Source organism: Peromyscus maniculatus, chromosome 8, assembly GCF_049852395.1.
Source record: "Peromyscus maniculatus bairdii isolate BWxNUB_F1_BW_parent chromosome 8, HU_Pman_BW_mat_3.1, whole genome shotgun sequence".
Taxonomy (NCBI): domain Eukaryota; kingdom Metazoa; phylum Chordata; class Mammalia; order Rodentia; family Cricetidae; genus Peromyscus; species Peromyscus maniculatus.
This window is the reverse complement of record NC_134859.1, coordinates 84,903,992-84,930,418: the sequence shown is the minus strand read 5'-3', so window position 1 is coordinate 84,930,418 and position 26,427 is coordinate 84,903,992. Positions and strand designations below refer to the sequence as shown.

At 50.9% G+C, this 26,427-nt stretch overlaps 1 protein-coding gene across 2 annotated transcripts in view; it reads left to right on the top strand.

Annotated features, from left to right (window-relative positions):
• Plxdc1 (plexin domain containing 1) overlaps positions 1–25,104 on the top strand; it is a 69,880-nt gene extending 44,776 nt beyond the window's left edge. The window contains exons 8-14 of one of the 2 annotated variants that reach the window (XM_006971857.4): positions 1,908–2,003; positions 4,966–5,047; positions 9,809–9,869; positions 11,627–11,759; positions 19,295–19,330; positions 21,588–21,748; positions 23,897–25,104. In XM_006971857.4, coding sequence (XP_006971919.2) covers positions 1,908–2,003; positions 4,966–5,047; positions 9,809–9,869; positions 11,627–11,759; positions 19,295–19,330; positions 21,588–21,748; positions 23,897–24,016 — 689 coding nt within the window. In that variant the 3' untranslated portion in view covers positions 24,017–25,104. Of the gene's footprint in view, positions 1–1,907; positions 2,004–4,965; positions 5,048–9,808; positions 9,879–11,626; positions 11,760–19,294; positions 19,331–21,587; positions 21,749–23,896 lie in introns of both variants that reach the window. The other variant, XM_042282723.2, reaches the window with a different exon arrangement.
• The last annotated feature ends 1,323 nt before the right edge of the window (positions 25,105–26,427 follow it).

The following is a 26,427-nucleotide window of genomic DNA, read 5'->3' as shown; positions in this document are numbered from 1 at the left end:
AAGCCAGTAAGCAGCTTTCCTCCATGGCCTCCTGCCTCCAGGTTCTTGCTTTTAGTTCCTGCCCTGACTTCTCTCAGTGATGGGAATGTGACCCGAAAGGTGTAAGATGCAATAAACCCTTTCCTCCCCAAGTTGCTTCTGGTCATGGTATTTATCACAGCAGTGGAGCCCTCAGACAGAAGGAAAACAAACACACAATCATGCAAGTTGTGGATGCTGGTCTAATTGTTTACTTCCAAAGACAGTTCTGCAAATGCTCCTTTCTGCCTCTTCTAGAAACACCAATAAGGATGCTGAAATCCGGTGGTCGAGCATTTACACCACAGAAACCAGCCAGAGCTCATGCACCCTCCCCAGTGGCTGCTGAACACACACCACACACACCTCTGGGGACGGTCTGGAGCTTCCCTAGCCCTGGGACCTGAGGCTGTTCGCGTGTTTTTTGAGACAAGGTCTTGCTATGTAGCCCTTGCTGGTCTAGTACTCACTATGTAGTCTTGGCTCCCTCCCACTCATAGCAATCCTCCTGGGGTAGCTCCCGGAGTGCTGGGATATGCCAGGATACCTAGGTGAAACCTGAGTTTTAAGTCTGGCCATTGGATTTAAAAAAAAAAAAAAAAAAAAAAAGGCCACATGGCTTTGAGCAAATGATACATAGAGATAATACACTCAGCTCTGACTTCTTCCTCTAAAATGCAGTGAGCAGCGACATCAGTCCACGACCTCCAGAAAGATGCCAGGGCAAATGAGATGGTCCAGATCTGGGAGCTCTGTCTGACATGAGCTGGATAGAGCCGGCTCCAGGGTGGCCAGCAAGTTGCTGGGTGCTCAGGATTTAGCAGGTGCCTACACCCACATACGGGATGAGTTAACCGAAGACATTCACGGTGGTGCTGGGCTCTTGTGCGATTTTCCTCTTCAACTGCAGAAGGTGTTTTCTATTTAAGGCGGTAGTTAGGCTTGGTTGGTGATGTGTTATAAAAAATTTATTTGTCTATGGATTAACCTGTCTGCACCTCAGTTTCCTCACTGTGTGGAGAAAGTCATTTGGTGGGAAGGAAACCATCCTTGATCAGGATTCTTAGCTGAGCCTGGTAACAGTCGGGATACCGGAACTTTTGAGACAGCCAGGTTAGGCCCAGCTCTTCAGCTAAAATTCTAGTTTTCCCTCTTAAAAGCACGGGGCCAGGTGTTTCTCTTTCCACTTCATTAGCAGAACACCAAGGCTCAAGTGACGTAGCCAAGGTCACCCAGTAAGTCGGGAGCGTCCTGCCCGTGAGGGCCCCGGGGGAAGTGTCTACAGACAGGTGTGCGATTTAGGCTTGTTTCTGGGCTCTGAACCTTGCCTACGCCTCTGTCTACCAGGAGGGGAGAGCTGGGGCGTGTGTAGTCAGCCAGGGCAGCCTATCTGTCTGTGAACATTTGCCAAGCAGTCGCTGTGGTCAAGTTCACAGCCAGGTGCTCGTCACTCATCCACTTAGAAGTTAGTAAGGCGGTGTGGGGAAGGCACTCGGCCTGAGTGGAACCGAGCAGGGAGCAGCCTCAGAGGGCTGCTCAGAGGAAGCAGCCCTTCAGCTGGGTCTGCATGAGTGAGCTGGACCCAAAGAGAGAATGGACAGGTGCTGTGAGTTTATAAGCAGCAGTTGTGAATTTGCCCGAGCATGAGGAGGATGCCTAGGTCCTGACTCCAGAGGCAGCTCCAGAGGCAGCTTTGCACATGGGCTTTCCTCCCAAGGCCAGGCCCTCACAAGTAGTCTTCCTGTGGCTTCAGCCTCCTTATCCCAGGCTGCCAGGTTCACTTTCTCCTCCACTGGCTGCATACTAACGTCTGCTGGGGTCCTGGGCACAGGCCTGGGAGCCCTCTGACTATGACATGCTCCTGATGTGACAAACTACTTCTGCTTCAGAGTCTCGGAGACGGACCATTTTCGAATACCATCGTGTGGAACTGGACTCCGGCAAGATCACCAACACATCGGCTGTGGAGTTCACTCCATTGCCAAGTGAGTAGGGGGCGGTGTGCTGCTCTGGAGCATGCTTTAGACTGAAAAGTACTGGGTTCTGATCTCAGGCCCAACTTCTGATCCCTGGGGACACAGTCGCCTAACTTCTCTGGGCCTAATGTCCCCACCCTGGCAAGCTGGGGTCAGGGCTGGGGCCGCACAGGCCAAGCTGAGTACAGAAATGGCAGCCTTGACATGGAGCAGCTCACCCCAGGCCTGGGGCGTGATTTGTCTAATTCATGGCATCGATTGCTAGGGATACATATCTGAACCCCACAGAGCTGAGCCTGGAGACTGCTTGGACAGGGATCCAGAAATAGATCTCTTAGTCTCTGATCATCTTTCCCCTAGAGGAGGTGTCCCTGCAGGCTGCCTCACTGGGCAGCCTCGGTAGAGATGGAATTTGCTATGGAGCCAAGGCTGGCTTCTTCTTTGTGGTGATCCTCCTGCCTCCACCCCTCAAGAGCTGGGACTACGGGCATGTGCTACTGCACCAGGTTCGGATTCGTATTTTTCCAGAGGGTTTTATTCCTCCTCTTGTCTCCCTGCTGCCGACTGAAGCTGTAGCCGTTTGCTGGCCTTCGGTGACATTTCTTGTGACCCGTACAACCCTACCACCCACGCCCCAGCCCCCGCCACTGCCGCCACTTTTCTCTTCCCTGGAAGTTCTAGGAATAGACAGCAGAGATAGAAAAAGAAAGTTTTGTCATGAGTCCTGGGCGTCATCACAGCCTGGCTCAGGCAAGTGTCTTCTCCCAGAACAGGGAACGGCCCCAGATCCCAGGGCCATCAGAAGATGAGGACACAGCCCAGGTCACAGTCAGCCACCAACCCAGTCATCCTCCACTCAGGCAGGAAGCCCAAAGGCCTGGAAAGTAGGGGTTTCCCAAAGACCACCGTCAGAGTAGATCTCGGGCTCACGGTGATGCAGGCCTGTAATTCCCTCTGAGAGGTTCAGGCAGGAGGACATTGAGTTCAAGGCGAGCTTGGGCCATATAGGCAGACTGTCTTTGGGGGAAATCAAACCTTAAGTCCTAGAAATCAGGAGCAAGAATATCCAAGGCCAGGTTCAGCTGCCCCAGCAGTACTGGGTCGTCCTGGGAGTGCATCTCTACGACTCTCGGGAGGCTGGGAGCAGGGCAGGAACACCTGCAGTGGGACCTCAAGACATTCTGACTGGAGGCTCAGACGGGCCCTGATTCAAACCCAGACCTGCCATTCTTAGCTCCAAGACCCACCAAGCCTCAGTTCCCTCCTGTGAGGCTGGGTAAGGAAAGCTCCTGCTGTGGTTTCCATATACTCCAGACTCCCAGGACATATGAACGGCCTGTATTGGTTTTTTGTTTGTATGTTTTTGGTTTTTTTTGCTGATCTAACAAAATACTCGACAAAAGCAAACTTAAGAAAGGAAGGGAAGGGGCTGGAGAGACGGCTCAGTGGTTAATAGCACTGGCTGCTCTTCCAGAGGACCCGGGTTCAGTTCCCAGCACCCACAACTCACAGTTACGGCAACTCACAACCCCAGTTACAGGGAACCCAGCACCCCCACCCAGACACACATGCAGGCAAAGCAGCAGTGCACATAGAATAAAACAAATACATTAGTTTTTAAAGGTGGGGGCTGGAGAGACGGCTCAGCAGTAAGAGCACTGACTGCTTTTCTAGAGGACCTGGGTTTGTGGTGGTGTTTGCTCCACCCATGACTGAATGGCAGCCTGAAGGAATTCCAGCCCCCACGTGGCAGCTTACAGCTGTCTGTAACTCCCGTTGCAGGGACTGATACCCATGGCAAAACACCAATGCACATACACATCTTTTTAAATTAAAAGAAAGGAAGGGAGCCGGGTGGTGGCATCGCACGCCTTTAATCCCAGCACTTGGGAGGCAGAGGCAGGCGGATGTCTGAGAGTTCAAGGCCAGCCTGGTCTAAAGAGCAAGATCCAGGAAAGGCGCAAAGCTACACAGAGAAACCCTGTCTCGAAGAAAGGAAGGGTGTACTTTGGCTCACAGTCAGGTGTACTTTGAGGACACAGTCCATTGTGGTGGCAAACGGGTGTGGTGAGAGCAACTCCCATGGGGTCGGCAGTCAGGACGCTTCAACTCACCAACTGTGCTACCCTACCACATTCATGGTGGGTCTTCTGTTCTGGGTGATACCTCTCTGGGGAGGGTCCTCACAGATGCCTCAGAGGTGTTTCTTCTAGGTGATTCAGAATCCAGTCAAGTAGGGTAGTGAAGATCAGCTATCCCAGGGACCAATGACCAGGAGGGCCGGAGAGAAGGAAGCAAGGGAAGGGGAACTCCTCCAGTAATCTCCGCACACTCAGGAGGTAGAAGCAGGAGGATTTCCGGGAGTTTGAGGGCAGGCCGGTCTGCACAGCAAGCTCCAGGACACCCAGGACTACAGAGAGAGACAGTCTCAAAACACAACGTGTAATGAGAGTTTTCCTGCCTTGCCCACAGTCAGGACAAACCTTTGTCACCCGCCAGTCCCCCAGCTGCTCAGACCCAACCAAGTAAACACAGAGACTTATATTGCTTACAAACCGTATGGCCGTGGCAGGCTTCTTGCTAACTGTTCTTATAGCTTAAATTAATCCATTTTTATAAATCTATACCTTGCCACGTGGCTCGTGGCTTACCGGCGTCTTCACATGCTGCTTGTCCTGGCGGAGGCTGCAGTGTCCTCTTCAGCCTTCCACTTCCCAGAATTCTCTTCTCTGTTAGTCCCGCCTATACTTCCTGCCTAGCCACTGGCCAATCAGTGTTTTATTTATTGGCCAATCAGAGCACACATTTAACATACAGACCATCCCACAGCAACAACAACATAAGTGAGAGACACAATAGTGACCTTAAATGGTCCCCAAAGTCAGAGGCGCTGCAGTTCAGGAGGGACCTGGAACTCAGGAGCTCTGCCCTGAGAGGCAGATGCTGACAGCTGCGGCCTCCTCTCTTGCAGCCTGCCTCCAGCATCGGAGCTGCAACACCTGCATGTCCTCAAACCTGACCTTCAACTGCAGCTGGTGCCATGTCCTGCAGAGGTTTGTGTCCAGGTTACCCACGGACTTCTGAGAATGGACCATGGAGGTGAGGGTGGGGTCGGGCAGGGGTAGCCAGGGCCCACTGACAGCCTCGGGCCTCACTGCCCAGTGCCACTGCTAGCATTAGGGCCTCTCTGCCCAGTGCCACTCTGACTCCTAGGACAAGAATGCCACAAGTAAGTGTCTCTCAAGGCTTGTACCTGATCAAGGTGTGTGTGGGTATAAAGCCTGGGGTAGCCAGGCTCCAGGAAGACTGTCTGAAGATTCCAGAGGCTGTAGATCTCCCAGGAAGGCTGGCTCATTCTGGGCTAGGGCTTTCTCAAAGAATAGGCCGTCACTCCAAAATCACTGGTCCCTTCTGTCATGATTTCCAGGGAGACACCAGGTCTGCATCTTGTTTGTTTGTTGTTTTTGTTTTTTTGAAACAGGGTTTCTCTGTGTAGTCCTGGCTGTCTTTGAACTCACTTTATAGACTAGACTGGCCTTGAACTCACAGAGATCCACCTGTCTCCACCTCCCGAGTACTGGGATTAAAGGTGTGCACCATCACTACCCAGCACAGGCCTGCCTCTTAACATGGCACCTCATTTATAAGCAAGTGACAGGCCATGACCCAAAGACTTATCACTGCCTAGTGAGCTCCATGGCCTCCCAAAACTGCCCCAATGTCTTGGGGGTGCAACAGGTTTCCTGAAAACCAGGAGCATGGATGCTGCAGGTATTGGAAGTTCAGGACATTCTGGATGAGATTCAGTTTTGGGGATAAAGTTCTTAAACCCAATGCATCTTCCAGCCCTAGTTCTAGAATCATCTCCTCCAAGATTAGACTTGTAATTCAACCTTGGTTCTCCTAGCCAAAATAAATAAATGTCAGGAGATGGGGATTCCTTTGGGGACGCTGACTCTCCTAAGGGCAGGACGCTCTACTGATTCCAAGAGCCTTTAAAGCCATCTTGAAAATTGCGAAATTACAGTCTCTAAATCTCCGTACAGCTGCTGCAGCGGTCAGCATTTCCTTTACTCCCCTCCAATATCCCAGAGCAGAAACAGAAGCTCTTCATCCTACAGACTGCCAGCCTGGCACACGGGATGCCAAGCCACCCACCAGAGAGCGGCTGGGATGGGATGCCATCCCATCCTCCAAGGTGTTCTTCCCTTGGCCTGTGTCCTCCTTCCCTTTTTGGGGACCTCAATTCCTTTACCCTACGAAATGGCGTAGAGTATGTGACTCTGGGAGGCATGGGTGGGGTGCACCCTGTTTCTGCAGCTCCTGCAACCCCAGATAGCATTTTACCAAATGCGTCCAGGGCCCTTAGCAGGAGAGGCACAGAGCCCCAGGGGAAGTCAGCGGCATAGACCCCTAACTGTCTTCCCGGAGGGAGGCTTTACTCTCTGTGGACTGTGAGGACCACCTGGAAGGCTTGGTAAAAAGGGCAGCTGGGCTGGATGTGGTGATGTAGGCTTTTAATCTCAGCACTTAGAAGGCAGAGGCAGGCCGATGTCTATGATATTTAAAGCCATCCTGATCTACTTAGTGAGTTCTAGGACAGGCAAGGCTATATAGTAAGACCCTGTCTCAAAAACCAAACTAAAAAAAAAAAAAAAAAAAAGCCAGCCCAAGGCTGGAGAGATGACTCAGCTGTTAAGAACACTGGCTGCTCTTCCAGAGGGATCCAGTGTTCAAATCTCAGCACTCAGTAGTTTAAAACTGTCTGCAATTCCAATTCCAGGAATCTGAGGCCCTCTTCTGACCTCTGCAGCCACTACACACATGTGCTACACAGACATACACGCAGGCCAAACACCCATATACATAAAGTAAAAATAAATACACCTTAAAAAAAAAAATCCACCCGGGCATGGTGGCACTTGAGAGGATGAGGCAGGAACATCAGGAGTTCAAGGTCATCTTCAATTGGGTAGTAAGTGTGAGACCAGCAGCCTACAAAATGTGATCCCCAGGGACCCAGGAGTCTGATTTTTGGAGTGCTTCTTATGCATTTTCAAAGCCGAGCAGCATTTTCTGAGCCTTGGGGTGATACTTCAGATGACCTCACATGATCCCTGGGATCTGGGGGCTGCTGCCAGGCATGACTCAGGATCCGACCCGTGCTGAGCCATAGGAAAATGGGTCAAACATAGCAAACCCTCCCTTCCCATAACCGCCCCCAGTTAGGGGCCACACCCAAACTTAGAGACTAGCCGAACTTAGTGGAACAAGAGCTGGAGTCCCTGAATGTGAAGATGCTGGCCAGGAAGTGTAGGGGCACTGCTGGTGAGCTCTGTCTCTTCGACAAAACAGGGATGCCCCATCAGAGGGCACAAAGGAGCTGAAACCACCCATCCCAGCCAGACACCCACAGCACTGGGCTCGCTCCAGCCCATGCTTCCCCCAGCCAGCTCTCTGGAGCCTCAGCTCCAAGTGAGAGTTGATCCCAGTTCCCTGAAAAGCCAGAGGGCAGGGCCGGGACACTGGGGACACCAGTGGGTGTCTTCTCCCCTCTCTCCCACTGACCCTGCCCTCTTTAGCCACTCAGGGCCTCCCTTCCCTGCTCTGTAAAGAACAGTTTCACCGACCACGGCAGGTACTTTCATTTTATTCTACACTGATCCCCACCACTTGTCCCCTTGACTGATAGTGGAGTCTGTGGGTGGCCTTAGCCCTGGAAATGATGGTCGTACTTCTCACCTTACCATGTCATTGTGAGGGTCCCTGGAGATGGGTCTGGTGCAGTGGCAGACCACCAGATATTCCAGAGATACTCAGTAAATGGCCCATTCCCACATTCTTCTCTGAGTCCGTGTTGGCTAGCTTGAGACTTCACATGTGCTATTAAACCCAAACTGAAGACTCCGGGTTGTGGTATTTTGTTTTGTTTTGTTTTATTTGTGTATATGGATGTTTTTCCTGAATGTATCTCTGTGCACCATGTTCAAGCCTGGAGCCCTTGGAGGCCAGAAGAGGGCATTGGATCCCTTGGCATTAGAGTCACAGACAGTTGTGGCCCTCCCTGTGGTTCCTGGGCATGGAACCTGGGCCCTCTTGTCTGGAACTTGCCCTGTAGACCAGGCTGGCCTTGATCTGCTTCTTTGGCATACACCACTGCAACCAATGTGAAGATTCAGTCTTTTGTGTTGTTTTGTTTTTCTTGTTTTCTGAGACAGGGTTTCTTTGTGTAGTCCTGGTTGTCCTGGAACTTACTCTGTAGACCAGACTGGCCTCGAACTCAGAGATCTGCCTACCTCTGCCTCCAGAGAGCTGGGATTAAAGGTGTGTGCCACCACCACCACCACCACCACCACCACCACCACCACCACCACCACCACCAGCAACACCACCACCACCACCACCAGCAACACCAACAACAACAACCGGGCTCAACTTAGTATTTTTTTTTTTTTTTGTTTTTCGAGACAGGGTTTCTCTGTGTAGCTTTGCGCCTTTCCTGGAACTCACTTGGTAGTCCAGGCTGGCCTTGAACTCACAGAGATCTGCCTGGCTCTGCCTCCCGAGTGCTTGGATTAAAGGCGTGCGCCGCCGCCACCGCCGCCGCCGCCGCCGCCGCCGCCGCCGCCGCCGCCGCCACCACCACCAGGCTCAATTTAGTCTTAAAAGGATCTACCAACATCATCAAAGCAGCCTGAGTTCCAACCTCCAAACTGCGCTTTGTCCTCCAGCCCCTAAAAAGTGAGAGAAGAACAGTGGTTGGCCCAGCTCAGCCTCTGGAGGCCCAGTGAGATAGCCCTCAGGGGATTTGGCTTTGATCTCACTGGGTGGGCACATGGCAGCTGCTGGAGCTGAGTTAACTTGCTGAGAATTCTTTCTCTGAGCTGGTAGCTTGGGATGTTATTCTTCCATTGCGATATGCTTGGGTCGTATCAGGCTTAGTGGCTTCCTCTGGCACCAAGAAGGAAGAACGGAAATTTAAGCAGGATGCTGGCAAAGAACATTCTCCAGTTCGTGCTTGTGCCCCACCCTCCCCCTAGGAAAGCCTTAGTGTCTTCTTCCTCTGCAGAGACCCCTGCCAGTCTCTGACACCATTCTTTGGTTGTTGTTTTGGTTTGGTTTTTTTGAGACAGGATTTCTCTGTGTAGTTTTGGTGCCTGTCCTGGATCTCGCTCTGTAGACCAGACTGGACTTGAACTCTCAGAGATCCGTCTGGCTCTGCCTCCCGAGTGCTGGGATTAAAGGCGTGCGCCACCACCGCCCGGCTCTGACACCATTCTTATTCTTGTCCCCTTGTGATTACATAGAGGGAGTTGGCCACATTACATGATCTGATGCCACCCTCCACCCAGCCTCTGCTGCCAAAGGGAGACCCCTTAATGGTGATGAAGAGCCCTGAATGAGCAAGGCTTTCTCCAAAGGAAAACACAGGCCTGGACATGCCAGATTCCCAGCAACACCTTAGTACAGAGTCGAAGGGATGCTGGGTTTTCAGAGTCCTGCACGCACACACACACACACACACACACACACACACACACACACACACACACACACACTGCTGGGCAGAGAAAGCCTTGATCTGGGGAGCTGGGTCAGAAGGAAGAAGTAGAGGACTTGAGGATCTGACTGCAAGTCCCATAATCCCCTCTGCCCAGGGCACCTGTGCAGTGCCTTTCTGGAGCCTAACCAGCCAGCCTAGAGCTGGGCACCTCCCCTCACCACCCTCACAGAGCTGTTGGTGAGTAGAGGGGTGAGTGAGAGGGGGGATTCTCTGCTAAACTCCTCATATCCCGTATTTGGTTTCCCTACAGATGCTCCAGTGGCTTTGACCGTTACCGCCAGGAGTGGCTGGCATACGGCTGTGCCCAGGAGGTGAGAAGTGTGAGTGATCTGCTATGGTCCCCTCTTGGAGAAGGGATGCTGCCAGAGGACTCTGCCCTTGATAACGCTTCTCAAGGTGGCTTTGGCTTGTGACGGCCTCATCCTGTCTATCATCCCAGATAGGTTTCTCTGTTCTGCTCTGAACCACTGTGGAGGATTTTCCAGGGCTTATTGAATCCTTGAGTCTAGTTCTGCTGGTGATGTGGCCTTGAGCAGGCAGCCCTTGGGAACTCTGTTATGTCAAGAAAAGGGGGTGTTAGGTCTGGCCTTAGCCACAGCTGACTCCTCTGGGCCACTGTGCTCCTTGAAATGTTAATGAAGCTCTATCCCTTCTGATTTTGAGGGAGGTGGTCATTCTGAGAGCGAGGGGGTTGTTTCAGGCATCTCCTACTTAGAATCCCATCCAGGTCCCTTCTCCAGAACACTCTAGACCAGTGGTTCTCAACCTTCCTAGTGCTGCGACCCTTTAATACAGTTCTTGTGTTGTAGCAACCCCCAACCATAAAATTATTTCGTTGCTATTTCATAACTGTAATTTTACTACTGTTATGAATCGTCATGTGAATATTTTTGGAGATAGAGGTTTAAAAAGGGGGGAATAAAAAATAAAATAAAATAAAATAAAATAAAAAATGAGGGGTCGCAATCTACAGGTTGAGGACCACTGCTCTAGTCCGTAGAACATCTTCTCACGTGGGCAAGAAGAGGCCATCTCACCCAGGCTCCAATCCTTTCCCACCCCCTCTCAGGCAGGGCCTCCTCCCTTTGTAATCTAGGCTAACCTCGAACTCACGCAGCTTCCCGGTCTCACCTCACTATGTACTGCGCCATACTTGCATTTATTTATCATGACCCAAAAAGCTGGGGACCAGGGCCCTCGCTGGCCAGAAGGGAAACTGAGGTACAGATACGTTTAAAGACTTGGCCTGACATTCACCACCACAAGAAGCCAGGCTCAATGTTTAAGCACGAGCCCTTCAGGCTTCCCGGCCATGTTCTCATCCTTCTCTGCTCTTAGAAAAAAAATAATAATTGGGGCAGCAAAGTGGCTCAGAGAGTCGAGGGACCCTGCTGCTGAGCCTCAGACCTGAGTTCAGTTCCTGGCCCCCACATGATAGAAGGCAAGATCGGAATTCTGCAGTTTGTTCTCTGACTTCCGTGTGCTTGCTGTGGTGATCACACACTTTAGATAGATAACACACACACTAAAGAGATAAATGGTGGCGGGGGGGGGGGGGAGCCAGCCACATCTGACATTGGCTCTTAGTGACTGTTAAGATATTATTTATTTATTTTGTTTTGATTTTTTTTCTTGAGACAAGGTCTATGTAGTCCTGGCTGCCTGGAATTCACCATTTAGACCAGGATATCACCAAACTCACAGAGATGTCTTTGCCTCTGCTTCCAAGTGTTGGCATTAAAGGAGAGCACCCAGCCAGTGACTGTTATGATTTTATCTGTTTATTTTATTTAAGATTGACATCTCAGCCCCCTCCTTAGGGAGTGATTTGCTGACAGATAAATTACCCTGTAAGATAGGACACTTTCAAGATAAAGTGGAAGATTCCATCTTCATTGTTTTCTGAGACAGGGTCTCACTCTGATGACCAGGCTGGTCTTGAACTCCTGGACTCAATCAATCCTCCCCATCCCCCCTGCTCCACCTCCCAAGTAGTTGAGGGCAAGTGTAAGGCTTGAGTGCATTCGGGGCTGGCTGTGTCCCGAAGCAGCATTGGGGTCTCTTGCAGGCAGAGGGCAGGACCTGTGAGGACTTCCAGGATGAGGGCCACTACTCAGCCTCCCCCGACAGCTCCTTCGGCCCCTTTGATGGTGACCATACCACCTCTTCCTCCCTCTTCATCGACAGTCTCACCACAGAAGGTAAGACATGAGTCCTGGGGCAGAGAGGATCCCCAGGAAGAGCCGGCCCATCCCTGACAGGGATCATCTCACAGGACAGGGATTGCCCTGGTCTTTCACTGACCCTGCACTGAGATTCAGAAAGCTTAGCTGTCTTGGTGGTGAGATGCAGAAGCAGATACAGAAGGAGAAGCTCTGACCACTGGGAAGACTGACCATAGGACTATGAGATGGAGGTCTCCTCAGAATGGGAAATGGATGTTAGAGCACTCTGTCTTAATATTAATCTTGCAGAGCACATGAGTCTATTTATACTGTAGAACAATAACTCTGCCTGGGAGTCAGTGGTGAGAGATGATTGATTTTTTTTTCCATAACCTACCTTTATTTTTTTTTCCTTCTTCTGGTACTGTTGAGCCCAGGGCCTTGCACGATGCTAAGCAAACACTTTACTACAGCACTACATGCCCAGGCCTCTTGTTTTACTTATTTTACTGAGACAAGGTATATTAGTTACTTTGCTACTGCTGTGATCAAACAGTGGGACCAAGGCAATTTATAAAAGAAAGAGTTTAATTGGGCTTATGGTTCCAGAGGGTTAGCGTCCACGACGGTGGAGCAAAGGCATGGGATGGGAACACCTGAGAGCTCATCGCAAACCACAAACAGGAGGCAGAGAGTACACTGGGAATGGTGTGAGTCTTTTGAAACCTCAGAGGCTGCTCCCAGGGCCACACCTCCTCCAGCAAGGCCACACCCCCTAATCCTTCCCAACCAGTTCCACCAACTAGGGACAAGTATTCAAACATACGAGTCTATGGGGGGGGAGAGCTGGGGGGGGAACACGACACATTCTCATTCAAATCACCACACAGGGTCTCACTCCCCCAACCTGATCTTGAACTTAGGAGCAATCCTTCTGTCTCAACCTTCCAAGTTCTGGAATCAGAGATGTGAGCCACTATGTTTAAGCTTTTTTGAGACAAGGTCTCATGTAGCTCAGGCTGGCTGGAACTCACTGTATAGTCAAGGATGACCTTTAACTCCTGATCCTCCTGCCTCAACCTCTCAAGTGCTGGGAATTTTTTTGGGGGGTGGGGAGAAAGGGTGAGACAGAGTCTCTTTCTACATACCCACGGCTATCCTAGAACTCACTATGTACACCAGGCTGGCCTCAAACTCACAGAGATCCTCCTGCCTCTGCCTCCCTCATGCTGGGATTAAAGGCATTTGCTACACTGCCTCTCTTACTTTTACTTCTGACTCAGTCTTCCTTCTTGGGTTGGTGCCCATCCATTGCCTGCTAAGGCCCGATTGTCCACAGGGTTCCTTTGCTGCCTCGAAGCCTGGGGATCTTGATTGAAGTTGCCAGAGATCAGGATACCTGGAACATCGTGTGAGTGTCTCTGACAGTCCCTGTGGCCTCCAGTCCTAAGGGCTTCGAGTCTTTTCTGTTCCTTTTAGGATTTAGTCCTCAACCTGATCCTTTTCCCTTAGGAGGCCTGAAAGGCTTGTAAGATATTTATAGTGTCCCTAGAGAGGAGGGAAGGGGAGAAGAAAAGACTAGCATCCGAAAATACAATGCATTCTTACTTGATGGTAAGAAGCTTATAAGAGGCCAAATTGGCCACTCAGGGCTACATAAGATCCCCTGACCTTCTAAACACCTAGACTAGAGAGACAGCTACCTCAGACCTGACAGGAAGAGAATGAGCCACCAATGGAAAGACATCATGGGGGCACTAGCTATGTGCCAGGAGGATGTACAGTCAGACATTAGCACCCTATCCCCACAGTCCTGGGTGGTGATATTATTGCACCCCCATTTTGTAGAGGAGACACTATGACTCAGAGAGGTGAATGTCTGGCCTAGGCTCACACAGACAGGAAGACATGGAGACATGGTCTCACTGGACTCCAGGAATTCCAGACTTCCCCTGCCTTCCTCTGTGCTATGAGAGGCAAAAGTGGGTCTGAATGAATCCAGGACACAGGAAAATAGCAAAGGGTAAACATAATTCTGAAAGCTGGCCTTACTCGTGCAGCCAGGGACGACAAGGTGGCCAGACTGTGACGTAGGAGCAGAGCACACCTTGCCTCCTCGGAATTCGATGGGACTCAGTAAGGACGGAGCACGTGGGAAACTTGTGCTCAGAGCATTAGTATCCCAGGGCAGGAGTGACCTCCATTTACCTTCCAATGTCAACCTCCAGGATCATAGGAATGGGGTGTCGTTAATGCATGGCTCTCAGCCCTCCTCCCATAGTCAGCCCCCCCCCCCCAAAAAAAAGCTGTCAGGTCTCTTTATCAACAGCTCATTCTCCTCCTGTCAAGTCTCAGGTCTGCTGGTGCTCTCTAGTCCTCTAGGTGATGTTTAGAACAAGCCTAATAAGCTAATGAGCCACCCTCAGCCTAACCTATGTGTAGGGGTCCTGTCTGCTCCTGCACTGGGCTCAGAGCAAGCCCACCCACTCGGAGGGCAGCTGTGTGGTAGAGCAGCAGCACTAGGAAGTGGAAGTTCAGCTGCATGGACCCCAAGACACAAGATCTAGGGGCTGAGTGCAAATCCTGCTTGTACTCACAGCCCCGCTCAGAGCTGATTCTCTCATGGACTGTCTCAGTACAGAGGCAGTGAGTGAGGTATGCCAGTGGCATCACCTGAGTGAGGTATGCCTGCGGCATCACCTGCCTGCCTGTGTGCTGTGTAATAGTTCCTGACAGAAACATTCAATAAAATGAGGATGTTTATGGCTCTGGGTCTTTTCTGTGCCAGAGGACATGGCAAACATTGTCAAGTTACATCCATGAGAAATGAACTTTGGGGCCAGGCCGTGGTGGCACATGCCTTTAATCCCAGCACTTGGGAGGCAAAGGCAGATGGATGTTTGTGAGTTCGAGGCCAGCCTGGTCCACACAGTGAGTTCCAGGACAGTCAGAGCTGTTATACAGAGAAACTCTGTCTTGAAAAACAAAATAAAACCAACAAACAAAAAGAAATGAACTTTGGGGTTGGGAATGTGGCTCAGTTGTAGAGCACTTGCCTACCAGGCATGAGGTCCTAAACTTAACTCCAAGCATTGCCAAAAAGACAAAAGGAACTTCATGAACATTCTCCTCAGTGATCCCAGCCTCTCGAGGTATGAGTGGAGTGACAGGGGTCGGTCACTCTCCCACCTGTGCGGTGACATGCCACCTTCGTCACTAGTAGCGGCATGAATGGGAAAGTTGACCTGATGCTGTCTTTCTTGGAGTACAGTCTAATCCTAGGAGATGCTGTAAAGTGACAGATGTGGGACTGCAGCAGAGAGCCTGCCTGGACAGGACAGAGACAGAACCCAGGGATTTGGAGGCCTGGGGACTGGATTTAAGTGTTTACATACCGTCAAAAGCCCCTCACTCCAGTGGACAGATCACCTCTGAAGAGTGAGTAACTGTGAGAAAGCCTGTGAGTTTACTGAGGGAGACAGACTCACACCAGGCATCACTGTGGCATCTGAGGGCTCGGCTTAGCAGCTAGAACTAATGATCAGCTAGATGAGTGGTTATTCCAGAAGCATCACCTGCCTATCTGCCTCTGAGTGTGTTTGCCAGACAATCCAGCCCATTCATTAGTCGGCCAACTGCATCTTGGCCTCGTGCCCAAGAACAACTGTAGTGTCTGCGCTTATCAGTTTAATAGCTGATGCATCCTCTTTCCTTTGATTAGAGAGCCACCTCATACTTCACAGAGCCCTGGCAGATGGCCCCTGGAACCCAGACCTGGTGAGCAGGAGAGGCTGCCTTGGGCAGTGTGGCCACCTTCGGTGGCTCTGTAGGATGGACTGGAACAGTCCCTCACATCCATTTGTCTGCCAGGATAGGTGTGGGCTGGACTGTAGTTGAAAGGACTCGAAGGGATACTGAGATGAAGTGGGGGAGGGGGGTAGCATGGAGTTTACTCGAAGAGCTATTAATGCTATGGACAGACAGACAACAGCATGACGGGAGCTCTGAAGAGAGGAATCAGGGCCCACATGACTGAAGTTGAAGTCTCTCCTTACACCTTCCTTGAGGATGGGAGTGGTTTCACTGTGCAAGACTGAAGCCAGGCTCTCAGGGAGGAGCCAGGGAAAGGGCGGAGAGTGGGTGTGGGGCCACCAATACCCCCTTTGATGTAAACTCGCGTCCCCAGGTGAGAAACCCTGCACTCAAAGGCTGTTAGCCAGGGGCTCCCAGACAGAGTCTCACAGAGTGCCTGACTGTGTCCGTGAGAGAGGAAGGCTACTGCAGGCATTGGGGGCTGGGCAGCACTGGATTCTTCTAACACACATTCTTGGGGCTGGAGAGACGGCTCAGTGGGGAAGAGATTAGCTGCTCTTCCAGAGGACCTGCTTTGGTTTCCAGCACCCACACACGGTGGCTCACAACCATCTGCAACTCGAGTTTTCCAAGGGATCCAGTGTCCTCTTCCGATCTCCTTGGTAACCAGGAATGCACATGGTGCACAGACACATGCAGGCAAAACACCCATACACATTAAAAAAAAAAAATTTAGGGCTGGAGAGATGGCTCAGAGGTTGAGAGCACTGACTACTCTTCCAGAGGTCCTGAGTTCAATTCCCAGCAACCACATGGTGGCTCACAACCATCTGTAATGAGATCTGGTGCCCTGTTCTGGCCTGCAGTCACATATGCTGTATACATAATAAATAAATAAATCTTTAGGTAAAACATTTTTTAACATTACATTCTTCAAGTAATTGGTTGGTCTATATTCCCAGCCAAGCTAATTTGTCAATGATAGTTAAGGCTACTTCGATCAGGTTTTTTTGTTTGTTTTAAATTTTTTTCCTGTGTTTTGTTTCTTGAGATAAGGTCTTGCTGTACTATGTAGCCCAGGCTGGTCTTGAATTGGGGATGATCCAGCCCCAGCCTCAGCCTCAAGTCACGCACAAATCTTCGGTCAGTGTTTGTCAACCAATTATATTCAACTTGCAATTAAAAATTAGGTTCAAAGTTTCATTTAAGTATATTTATTGAAGTCCTGGAAGTATATTGATGAGTCTGTGACTCTGTTTTCAATTTGTAGGAATTAGCTTTTTAATTTTTTATTTAAAAATTATTATCTTTAATTATGTGTGTGTGCATATGTTCAAGAGTGCCCTAGGAGGCCAGAGGTATCAGATTCTCCTGGGATAGAGTTCCAGGAAGTTGTGAGCTGTCCAACATGGGTGCTAGGAATCGAACTTAGGTCCTCTGAGAGTCTGTTCTCTTAATCACTGAGCTGTCTCTCCAGCCCTATAAACATCTTTTTTTTTTTTTAAGATTTGTTTATTTATTATGTATATAGTGCTCTGTCTGCATGTGTCCCTGCAGGCCAGAAGAGGGCGCCAGATCTCATTATAGATGGTTGTGTGAGCCACCATGTGGGTGCTGGGAATTGAACTCAGAACCTCTGGAAGAGCAGTCAGTGCTCTTGACCTCTGAGCGATCTCTCCAGCCCCGCTATAAACATCTAAAAATTATAATTAGTGTGTGTGTATGATGTGTGCAGGAGCACACGTCACGGTGCATGTGTGGAGGTCAGAGGAATCAAACCTGGGTCACTGGGCTTGTGCGGCAAGCACCCCTGCCGCTGAGCCATCTCACTGACCCAAGGGATTGGCTTTTTATATTTACAGTTTAAAATCATTTAGTAATTGAAGGTAATTGTTGGAGTTTCAAAGTAAAATCTGCAGAAGCAGGTATAGTCAACGATGTCTTGTTTCTTGTTCTGCTCTTCCAGCTTATTTCCTCTTCCCCCCACAAAGAACAAGTTTTTAAAATTTTTTAAAAGATTTTTTTTTTAGGTATGTGTTTTCCCAGCATGTACGGCTACGTACCACATGCATGCAGTGCCCACAGAGACCAAAAAAGGGTGTCAGATCCTCTGGAACTGTGAGCTGCCATGTGGGTGCTGGGAGCCGAACTCGGGTCCTCTGGAGGAACAGCAAGCGCTCTTAACCACTGAGCCATCTCTCCAGCCCCCAACTTAAATTTTTTGAGTATAGTTTTCTTCCATTGTCTCCATTTTAACACTTGAAAACCCTGAGAGCACAGGCAGTAGATGTGGAAGCCTTGGGGACCCCAGTACTGCAGACAAGCGGGTGCTAAGGCCAGTGAGGCCCAGAAAACACAACCAACTGTCCCCTGAGAAGGGGCAGGACCAGGACCAGTGAGAGGCAGGACCAGTGAGCAGGGCAGTCGGCTTGGGTGAGAATTTCAAGGCGACTCCAAAGAACTCGAAAGTAATTATTTGAGAGAAATAGTTGAATGTAGTGTTGATAAAGATCAAAATAAAATCTAAAAATTCTATGATGTGCCAAATACCAAAGTTTTCAGCAGAGGATGGCACTCCCAGGTCAGCTCTTCAGTTTTCCGTGGTGAGACACTGGAGGAGGAAGTCAGAGAAGAGGCTTAGGGAGAGAGGGCATGGAGGAAGTGACGGTATGCACAGCTGAGCAGACGTGTGGAAGGCCAGGGGGTCTGAAGCAGCTTCTCCAGCTGCTCTCTTTCCAGCAGCTTCTGCCACACTGTGGGGCTACTAGGGCCTCAACCCCCCACTCCCACCCTACAAACCCCCCCCCCCCCCCCCCCCCCCCCCCCCCCGTGAACAAACCTGGGACCCAATAGGAGTCTCAAGAGGAATGAGCTGCTGTAAACTGTGGTGCAGTTGAGACTGTCAGGTGGAGTGATTAACCGAGAAAGTGGCGGCGGTGTACACCTTGAGGTAGAGAGAGAACGTTGAAATTGCTGCAGGCCCTGGGGTCCGCAAACAACCAGGGACCACTGTAAGCCTTCCACAGCAGCCGGCTGCCCCTTAGAAGGCCAGGCAGGATTTCCGTACAGCGTCCCAGCCAGCTGCCTGGCCCCTTTCATCTCCCTGCCCAGTAGTATACACAGCTGGCAGATTCTTTGACTCTGGCTCTCACATCTTCCCCACTTCCCAGCTTAGGACTCACTTCCTCCCTCTGGGAAACTTGTTGATTCCCACGATCTGGGTGAGGCCTGCAGAGACTTCATCATGTGAAGTTTATTTGTTTATAGTTTGGGGTTGGTTTGTTTGTTTGTTTTTGGTGTGTGTGTGTGTGTGTGTGTGTGTGTGTGTGTGTGTGTGTGTGTGTGTGTTAGAGGCTAAATCCAGAGCTTCTCACATGTCCCACGCTTGGCATGTGCTCAGTGACTGAGCTACTGCCTGGCATTGTGTGTGTTCAGTTACCCCTCTATTCCCTTCCCGATGTGGGTGGGGACCATGTCCATCCTTTATCTGTGGTCTCCCTCGCCGCCCCCCCCCCCCCCCCCGTGCCCAGCCCACAGTGAACTGGGCTCATATAATGTTTGTTGAATGAATGACACAAGACAGAAAAGCTGGCTTGTCCCGATCCTCCCTATTGCACTGCCATACAGTTCTGAGCAGGACACCTCCCCTGTCTAAATGGAAAGTTTGGAAAGGACGCCTCCTGGAAGTTCCGTCCAGACCCAGGGTGACAGATGTCTGAATGGTTGTGCTAATTTTGCTCTTTCTGTCCTCTTTGAAGATGACACCAAACTGAATCCCTACGCAGGAGGCGACGGTGAGTGCAGAACTGTCTGTCCCCCTTCACCAGATGGACGGCTGTGGGCCCACCTTGAGGAGTCCCAGCAGAGGGGGAAGGAGAAAAAGAAAGCAACCAGGGTCCCAGGCCTCCGACTGGACGGGAGGGCTGGGGTCTGAGGTCACAGACCGCTAGCTCAACGAAGCATGCCTACTCGAGACACCCCTTGTCTCAGCCAGGAGCCTCCGGTGTCTACTGTCCTGAAAAGAATTTGAACTGCTACAAGGATGGATGTGGGAATGCCTTTCCAATCCTCCCGGAGTCGGAGGGAGTCGGGCAGGAGAGGCTCCTTTTTTACAGCATCCTGGCTTACCTCCCAGTGGAGATGACACCATTGTTCCCCTCCACGAGTTTGAGAGGCTGGGTGTGGGGTGGGGGAGGAGCCAGGCCAGGCTCTTCCAGCTCGTGCTACGTGCTCATCTACCACAGCCCTGAAGGTCAGATCACAGTGTCACAGCAAGCTAAGGGCTGATGGCCAACCACCAAGTCAGCAGAGCCTAGGCTGGACGTGCCCTTTCAACATCCCCACTTCATGGAAGGTTGAGGCCCCATCGCGCACTAGAGTGGCCTGGATAGTTTCTATCCTGGGTTTCTTCTGTGTACACGGTGCCCGCAGAGGCAAATGGGGAGAGCAGGAATCCTGATGCAGTCAACATCCTATCCGAGTCCTCACACTCCACTGCCTCCCTTCCTACCCAAGAGCCATGTGAGAAGGAGGTTTCTGTCGTTGACATTCACATCTGTCCTTTTAGCTCATACCTCCACCTCAGGTAGGGGAGGCAGCAAGTACCCACTACAGGTAATATTAGGGAACCCGGCTTCTCGGCAGCTGACAGTCTGTGTGTCTTTAGGCAAATGGCGGAACTTCTCTGTTTCCGTTACCTTGGCCATAAAAGAAAAGGTGAGCCTGGATGAGCCCTCTTATCCTTGGGATGTATTTCAAACGCCTGGGATGTTCTCTGACAGTAGTTTGTAGTGCCTCCAGAGGCTCTAGTTCATCCCACTGAATTCAGGCGAAATGGGACCCCCACTTCACAGTGGACCCCTTTGTTCTTAAGAGCTGGATAGTAATCTTACCATCCAGCAGGTCTCAATCTGGCAACAGACAGAAGCAAGGATAACTATGGCTATTTGCTATCAAAGCAATTAATACTAGTTCAGGACTTCCAAGATGCTGGGTGAGGTTCTCAGGACTTGGCATAAGCTCTGTTTATCCACGGCACAGTGACCCCCAGCTGTTGTCCTTGTCCTACAAAGGTGATAACAGAGGCTCTCGGGGGCTAACTTGCCCAGAGTCACACAGCTAAAAAGTGGCATTTATTGTTGTTATTATTATTTAGATAGGTGTCCTTACAGTACTAGCTGTCCAGGCTGACCTTGAGATCTACCAGCCTCTGCCTCCTGAGTGCAGAGATCAAAGACGTATGCCACCACACCTAGGCTAGGTTCAAACTGACTAGTAGGTGAGGATGTTACCTTGAACTCTTGATCCTCCTGCCTTCTCCCAAGTGCAGAGTTACAGGCCTTTGAGATCACACTCAGAGCTAAGATGCCAATTTTTTTTTAATTACATTTATTTTGTGTGTAGAGTCTGTGAACACCTGCTACCCTCCCTGTGGAGGTCAGGGGACAATTTGCAGGAATCAGCTCCCTCCTTCCCACCATGTGGTTCCCAGGGATGGAGCTCAAGTTATAAAGTTATAAGGCTTGGCAGCAAACGCCTTTACCCACTGAGCCATCTGGTTAGCTCCTAAGTTAACGAGATCCCAAACTCTTAACTATCACGTGCCTTTTGTGAATTCCTTAGAAGTGCTGCTGTGACCAGGTATTTGATTTGTGAAAGCTTCCTTATAACTTCTTTTTTGTTTGTTTGTTTTTTCAAGAAAGGGTTTCTCTGTGTAGTTTTGGTGCCTGTCCTGGATCTCACTCTATAGACCAGGCTGGCCTCGAACTCACAGAGATCCTGGGATTAAAGGTGTGTGCCCCCACCACCACCTGGCCCTTATAACTTAAGAGCAACTTCTAAATGATTCTAGAAAACACCTTAAAGGTGCCAGAACATTCATGTAGTTAGAATCGTCCCACCAACTCCTACCACACCTCTCTGTGGGTTTGAAAATGTGGGTGTTTGTCTCTGGGGCCTTGTCAGAACCTGAGGCTCTGAGGCCCAGCTTTTTTTTTTTTTTTTTTTTTTTGCTCCCTGAAATCTTTCTCTGTTCTACCTGTATCTCCACAGGACTTCAGGACAACTTGTCCCCAAAGACCAAGGGTCCCCCTGTGCACCTGGGCACCATCGTGGGCATCGCGCTGGCTGTGCTCCTGGTGGCGGCCATCATCCTGGCTGGGATTTACATCAGCGGCCACCCTAACTCCAATGCTGCGCTCTTCTTCATCGAGGTTTGTAACACGAAATCTAGTAGGTCTTTTAATAAAAATTCTGGGGCCAGATATTGGGGTAAATGCTGAGAGATCAGAGAGACAAAGGAACAAGCCACAGCCACCTCTTCCCTCACCAACTCCTCAGCCTGAAAACACTTTTTTTGTTGTTTTTGTTTTGTTTTGTTTTTCGAGACAGGGTTTCTCTGTGTAGCTTTGCACCTTTCCTGGAACTCACTCTGTAGCCCAGGCTGGCCTCGAACTCACAGAGATCTGCCTGCCTCTGCCTCCCCAGTGCTGGGATTAAAGGTGTGCGCCACTACTGCCCAGCCTTGAAAACACTTTTAGTTCCTGTCTCCTCAGGCCTTATATACCTTTCTCTGCCCAGGCATCACTTCCTTACTAGTGCTGGGATTAAAGGCATGTGTGTGTGCGCGCCTCCCAAATACTGGGATTAAAGGTATGTGCCACCACTGCGTGGCTCTATTTCTCTCCTAGACTGAATCAATCTCATGTAATCCAGGGTGGCTTTGAACTCACAGAGATCCAGGCAGATCTCTGCCTCCCGAGTGCTAGGATTAAGGATGTGTGCCACCACTGCCTGGCCTCTATGTTTAATCTAGTGGCTTGTTCTGTTCTCTGATCTTCAGGCAATTTTATTAGAGTACACAATATATCACCACAGAGGTTAGTGTGGGATTTGGGATTTGCCTGTATCTGCTTCAGGCCGGTTTCCACATCAGTATTTTCCTCGCCATTCAGAACCTGCCTCGCCCCATCCCATCCCATCCCTCACCTCCCTGAGAAACTTTCCTCCACTCCATCACATCTTCGGTGGCTGGTGCTCTGGAAGTCTGCTGTCCTCAGGACCCAGCATCTAGGTTTCCTTCCCTGGGGTGCGGCTGATTTCCCCACTTATGAGGTTAGGAAAGCCCCCAGAGGAAGTCGTCAGAAATGCCACAGAGTACCCTATAGTGGCAAGGGGTCGTCCCCTAATGACTTGTGGTTTCTTGTACCCAAATTCGAGATTTTTGGACTTATTCAGAGTCATGATGGAGCCACCATATTTCACTGCTTCTGTGGGCTTTTTAGCTGACAGCTGACAAGCCAAAACGTTAATGAGGGCCGGGCTCTCAGGGAGCTTTCGCTGGGAGTGCTGCAGTTTTGATGTTCCGGAGCTCAGAGGGAACAGGAGTACATCACGGGAAGCAAGGCTCAGCAAGCCACAGAGCTCAGTGACATCTGGCCCCTATCCCACTGGTAAAGACATTTCCCGAGACCCACGGTAGACCGCCCCTCAATGATTTCTGAGGCGGGGGGAGAGGGAGAGAGGGAGAGAGAGAGAGGGAGAGAGAGGACAGATGGAAGGAAGGAGCAGAAAGGAAAGAGAGATGCACAGAGGGCCCACCTGCATTTTATGCTGGGACGCCATTGCAGGTTGATGACACAATTAAGGACCGAATCCTTACAGGCACATCTGATACATCAGTCTCTACCTGGCTCTCAAGCCCACTGACCTCATTCCCTAGAGGCCTGGGTAGTTCCCTCAGCTTTTTAAAATGAAACAGAGTCTTTCCAGTTGTTCTGAATTCTTAGCCTACCTGGGTGTCACCAAGGACTACTGGTCCTCAGGCCACAAGGACTTCCATGAGTGGGGGCAGGGCAGGGCAAGGATTTCAGTAAGTTTCCCATCAACTCTGATGCAGGACCTGTGCTGTCTGTCCAGAGGGCTGTCTTGCATTCCCAGAGTCTCCTAGATCATTCAGGCATCTGTGGCCTGCTTCACCTCTCCCTACAGTCTCGCACCTCCAGTCTGTGGTCGAAGCTTCTAGTTCCATATCGCAAACCGCACAGTGATGGATAAAATGCGTTCCTTCCAAACCTGCTTCTAAACGTGCCAGGCAGGTGGTGCACACCCCAATCCCAACACTTGGGAGGCAGAGGCAGGAGGATTGCTGCAAGTTCGAGGCCAGCCAGGACTACATAGGGTCCCTAGTGGGTTAGGGTTTATTTGTTGAGTCTTGCGAAGAGAGTGGCCCCAGCCACAGCTGTCTCTCCAGAGTCCCCATTCCTTCAGAAGCCTTGTAAGAGAAAGCCTTGCACCAGCCCTCAGGGCTGGGGTCCAGTGAGGAGGTGGGACTCGCTGACTTTGCTTCTGTGTCCCTGCAGCGGAGACCTCACCACTGGCCGGCCATGAAGTTCCGAAACCACCCCAACCACTCCACCTACACAGAGGTCGAGCCCTCAGGCCACGAGAAGGAGGGCTTCATGGAGGCCGAGCAGTGCTGAGAGCATCAGGCCAGAGACCTGGGGATGGCATGAGATGGAGTCACAGCAAAGAGAAGTGATTTTTCCTGGCTTCCTCTGAGCTGGCCGTGAGCCAGGAAGACAACAGCTTATGGTGACAAAACCAGAGTTTGGTCCTCACACCCCAGATAAAAGGGGTTCAGTAACACAACCATGAGGGTTTCTTAAAGGAATACTAACCTCAGAGTTCTCTGTTCCGATGGGAGGGGCTCTTTTTTTGGGGTCTCCCAATGGTCTGCGCTGTAGCTATCACAGAGCCCCTCCCCACTGGAGACAGCCTGGTCACAAGCCCCTGCTGGGGCTCCTGCATTCTAAGGTCCAGAGGCTCAAGGGCTGGTCTTCCTAGCTGGGGAGTCAGTGCGCCTGGCTCCAAACTCCGTGGCTCTGGAAGCCTGAAGAAGGGGTCCCCTCCATCTGAGAGCTCATATCCCTTGAGACAAAGTGAGAGGCAAGAAAAGGAACCTTGGGGAACTTGTGTCTTCTGGCCTTGGTCCTTTGCTGCATCCTTTCTGCAGAGACCCAGGGCCGACATCAGAACACTGCAGCCTGCATCCCAGGCTGCGCCCTGCGCTGCCCCTCAGCCTCCCCCTTGCAAGCCGGTCTTGCATGGCTGCCAGCAATGAGTGGGCCCTTGCTGTACCATGTGTCTGGTGCCCGCTTTACCCTCTGGCCTCTTCTGTTGTCAATGCCGGGAGTTTCCTAAAGAGAGGAAACAACTTACCTGGCTCCTATTTCTCCTTGACTGACCTGGGTGGGGTCTTTTTGTAACCATTAACAACAAACAGGTGGCCAGAGGTTTCCCTGAGAACCAGCCCATCCGGTTGTATCCTGTAGAAGCACAGCTGCCAGGAACATAGGGCCGAGAAACCAGGCATGGGAGGGACCTTGACCTGGAAATCGGCCTCCAGCTCTCCAGCTCTGCAAAGAGCTTTGGGGACAGGGAGTTGATGCTCCCCTACTTAGCCTGGTTTTAAGGGACTTCTGTCCCTGTGATGGGCAGGACTGCTTCCGAAGGACGATGAAAATCTAGAGCTTACCCTCCCTCCAAATAAATACCATCAGCAAATAAATATGTCGCGGCCTCCACTCCGCCATGCCTTTGGGCATTTTTGGAAGCACCCGGGAAGAAGCTTGAGCTCCAGGCGGGTCAGTGGGAGGAGGGAAGGTTGTCTGCAGATACCTGAGCACATCTGGTCCAGAAAATTCGAGCCACTCCACGACTGATCCGTGAAAGGACATCAGTGACAAGCAGAACCAGAAATATGCTGCTGTCTGCTCTGCTTCGTAAACCCAAAGAGAAAAAGCTGTGGGGACGGGGTGGAGGACGGGACTTGAGAAAGTGACAGTGAAGCATAGTAGAGCGCTTTGCAGACTTCAGGAGACGGCCGAGTCTGTGACCTGGGCACCCAGCCCTGTGGCGATCTTTGCCAGTGACCAATCAGCAAAACACCACGGACCATTGGGTCTGAGATGGTGTTGTACTTAGGTTTCTGTTGCTGTGATAAAACACCATAACCAAAAGCAATTTGGAAAGGCTCACCGTCAGGGCAGGAACCCGGAGTCAGGAACTAATGCAGAGATCATGGGGAGTGCTGCTTACAGGCTTATTCCCATGGCTTTCTCAATCTCAATCTACTTTCTTTTTTTGGTTTTTTTCAAGACAGGGTTTCTCTGTGTAACTGTCCTGGCTGTCCTGAAACTTACTATGTAGACCAGCCTGGCCTCAAACTCACAGATCCGCCTGCCTCTGCCTCCTGCTGGGATTAAAGGTGTGCGTGTGTCACCACAGCCCAGCCAGCCTACTTTCTTATACTACCCAGGACCACCGGTCCAGGGGTGGCACCGTGTACTGTGAGCTGGGCCCTCCCACATCAATCATTAATCAAGAAACTGCCCCCTAGACCTGACTGCACAATCTGATGGAGGCATTTTCTCAGTTGAGGTTCCTCTTCCCAATAACTCTAGCTTGTGTCAAGTTGACAAAAAACTAACCCTGGCAGTTGGCTAGTGGGGACACTCAGGACGTCAGCTTACCCAGGGGACAGTGCCTCTGCCCCCACCCAAACTCCCTCACACTTCTTCCGCTTGCAACCCGGGTAACCATGCTGGGATCCTGAAATGGACAAATGGGGAGGGAGGCAGGGACATCTTGCTACTACCCACTGCAGATGGGGAAACAAAGTCAGGGTGTGGTAGCCTGGACTGAGCCAGCCTGACTGACCCCTGGGGTGTCACTTTTGGAGGGATACAGAGACACTGGAAAACAGGCAGACCCGTTTGTTTACACCAAAAAGCTGAGGAGCCTTGGATTCCTCAGAACAGGGCACTGAACCCCGGGCTCCCAAGAACAGCCAAGCACCCCACAGTTACCACAGACATGGGCCTCCATGGCA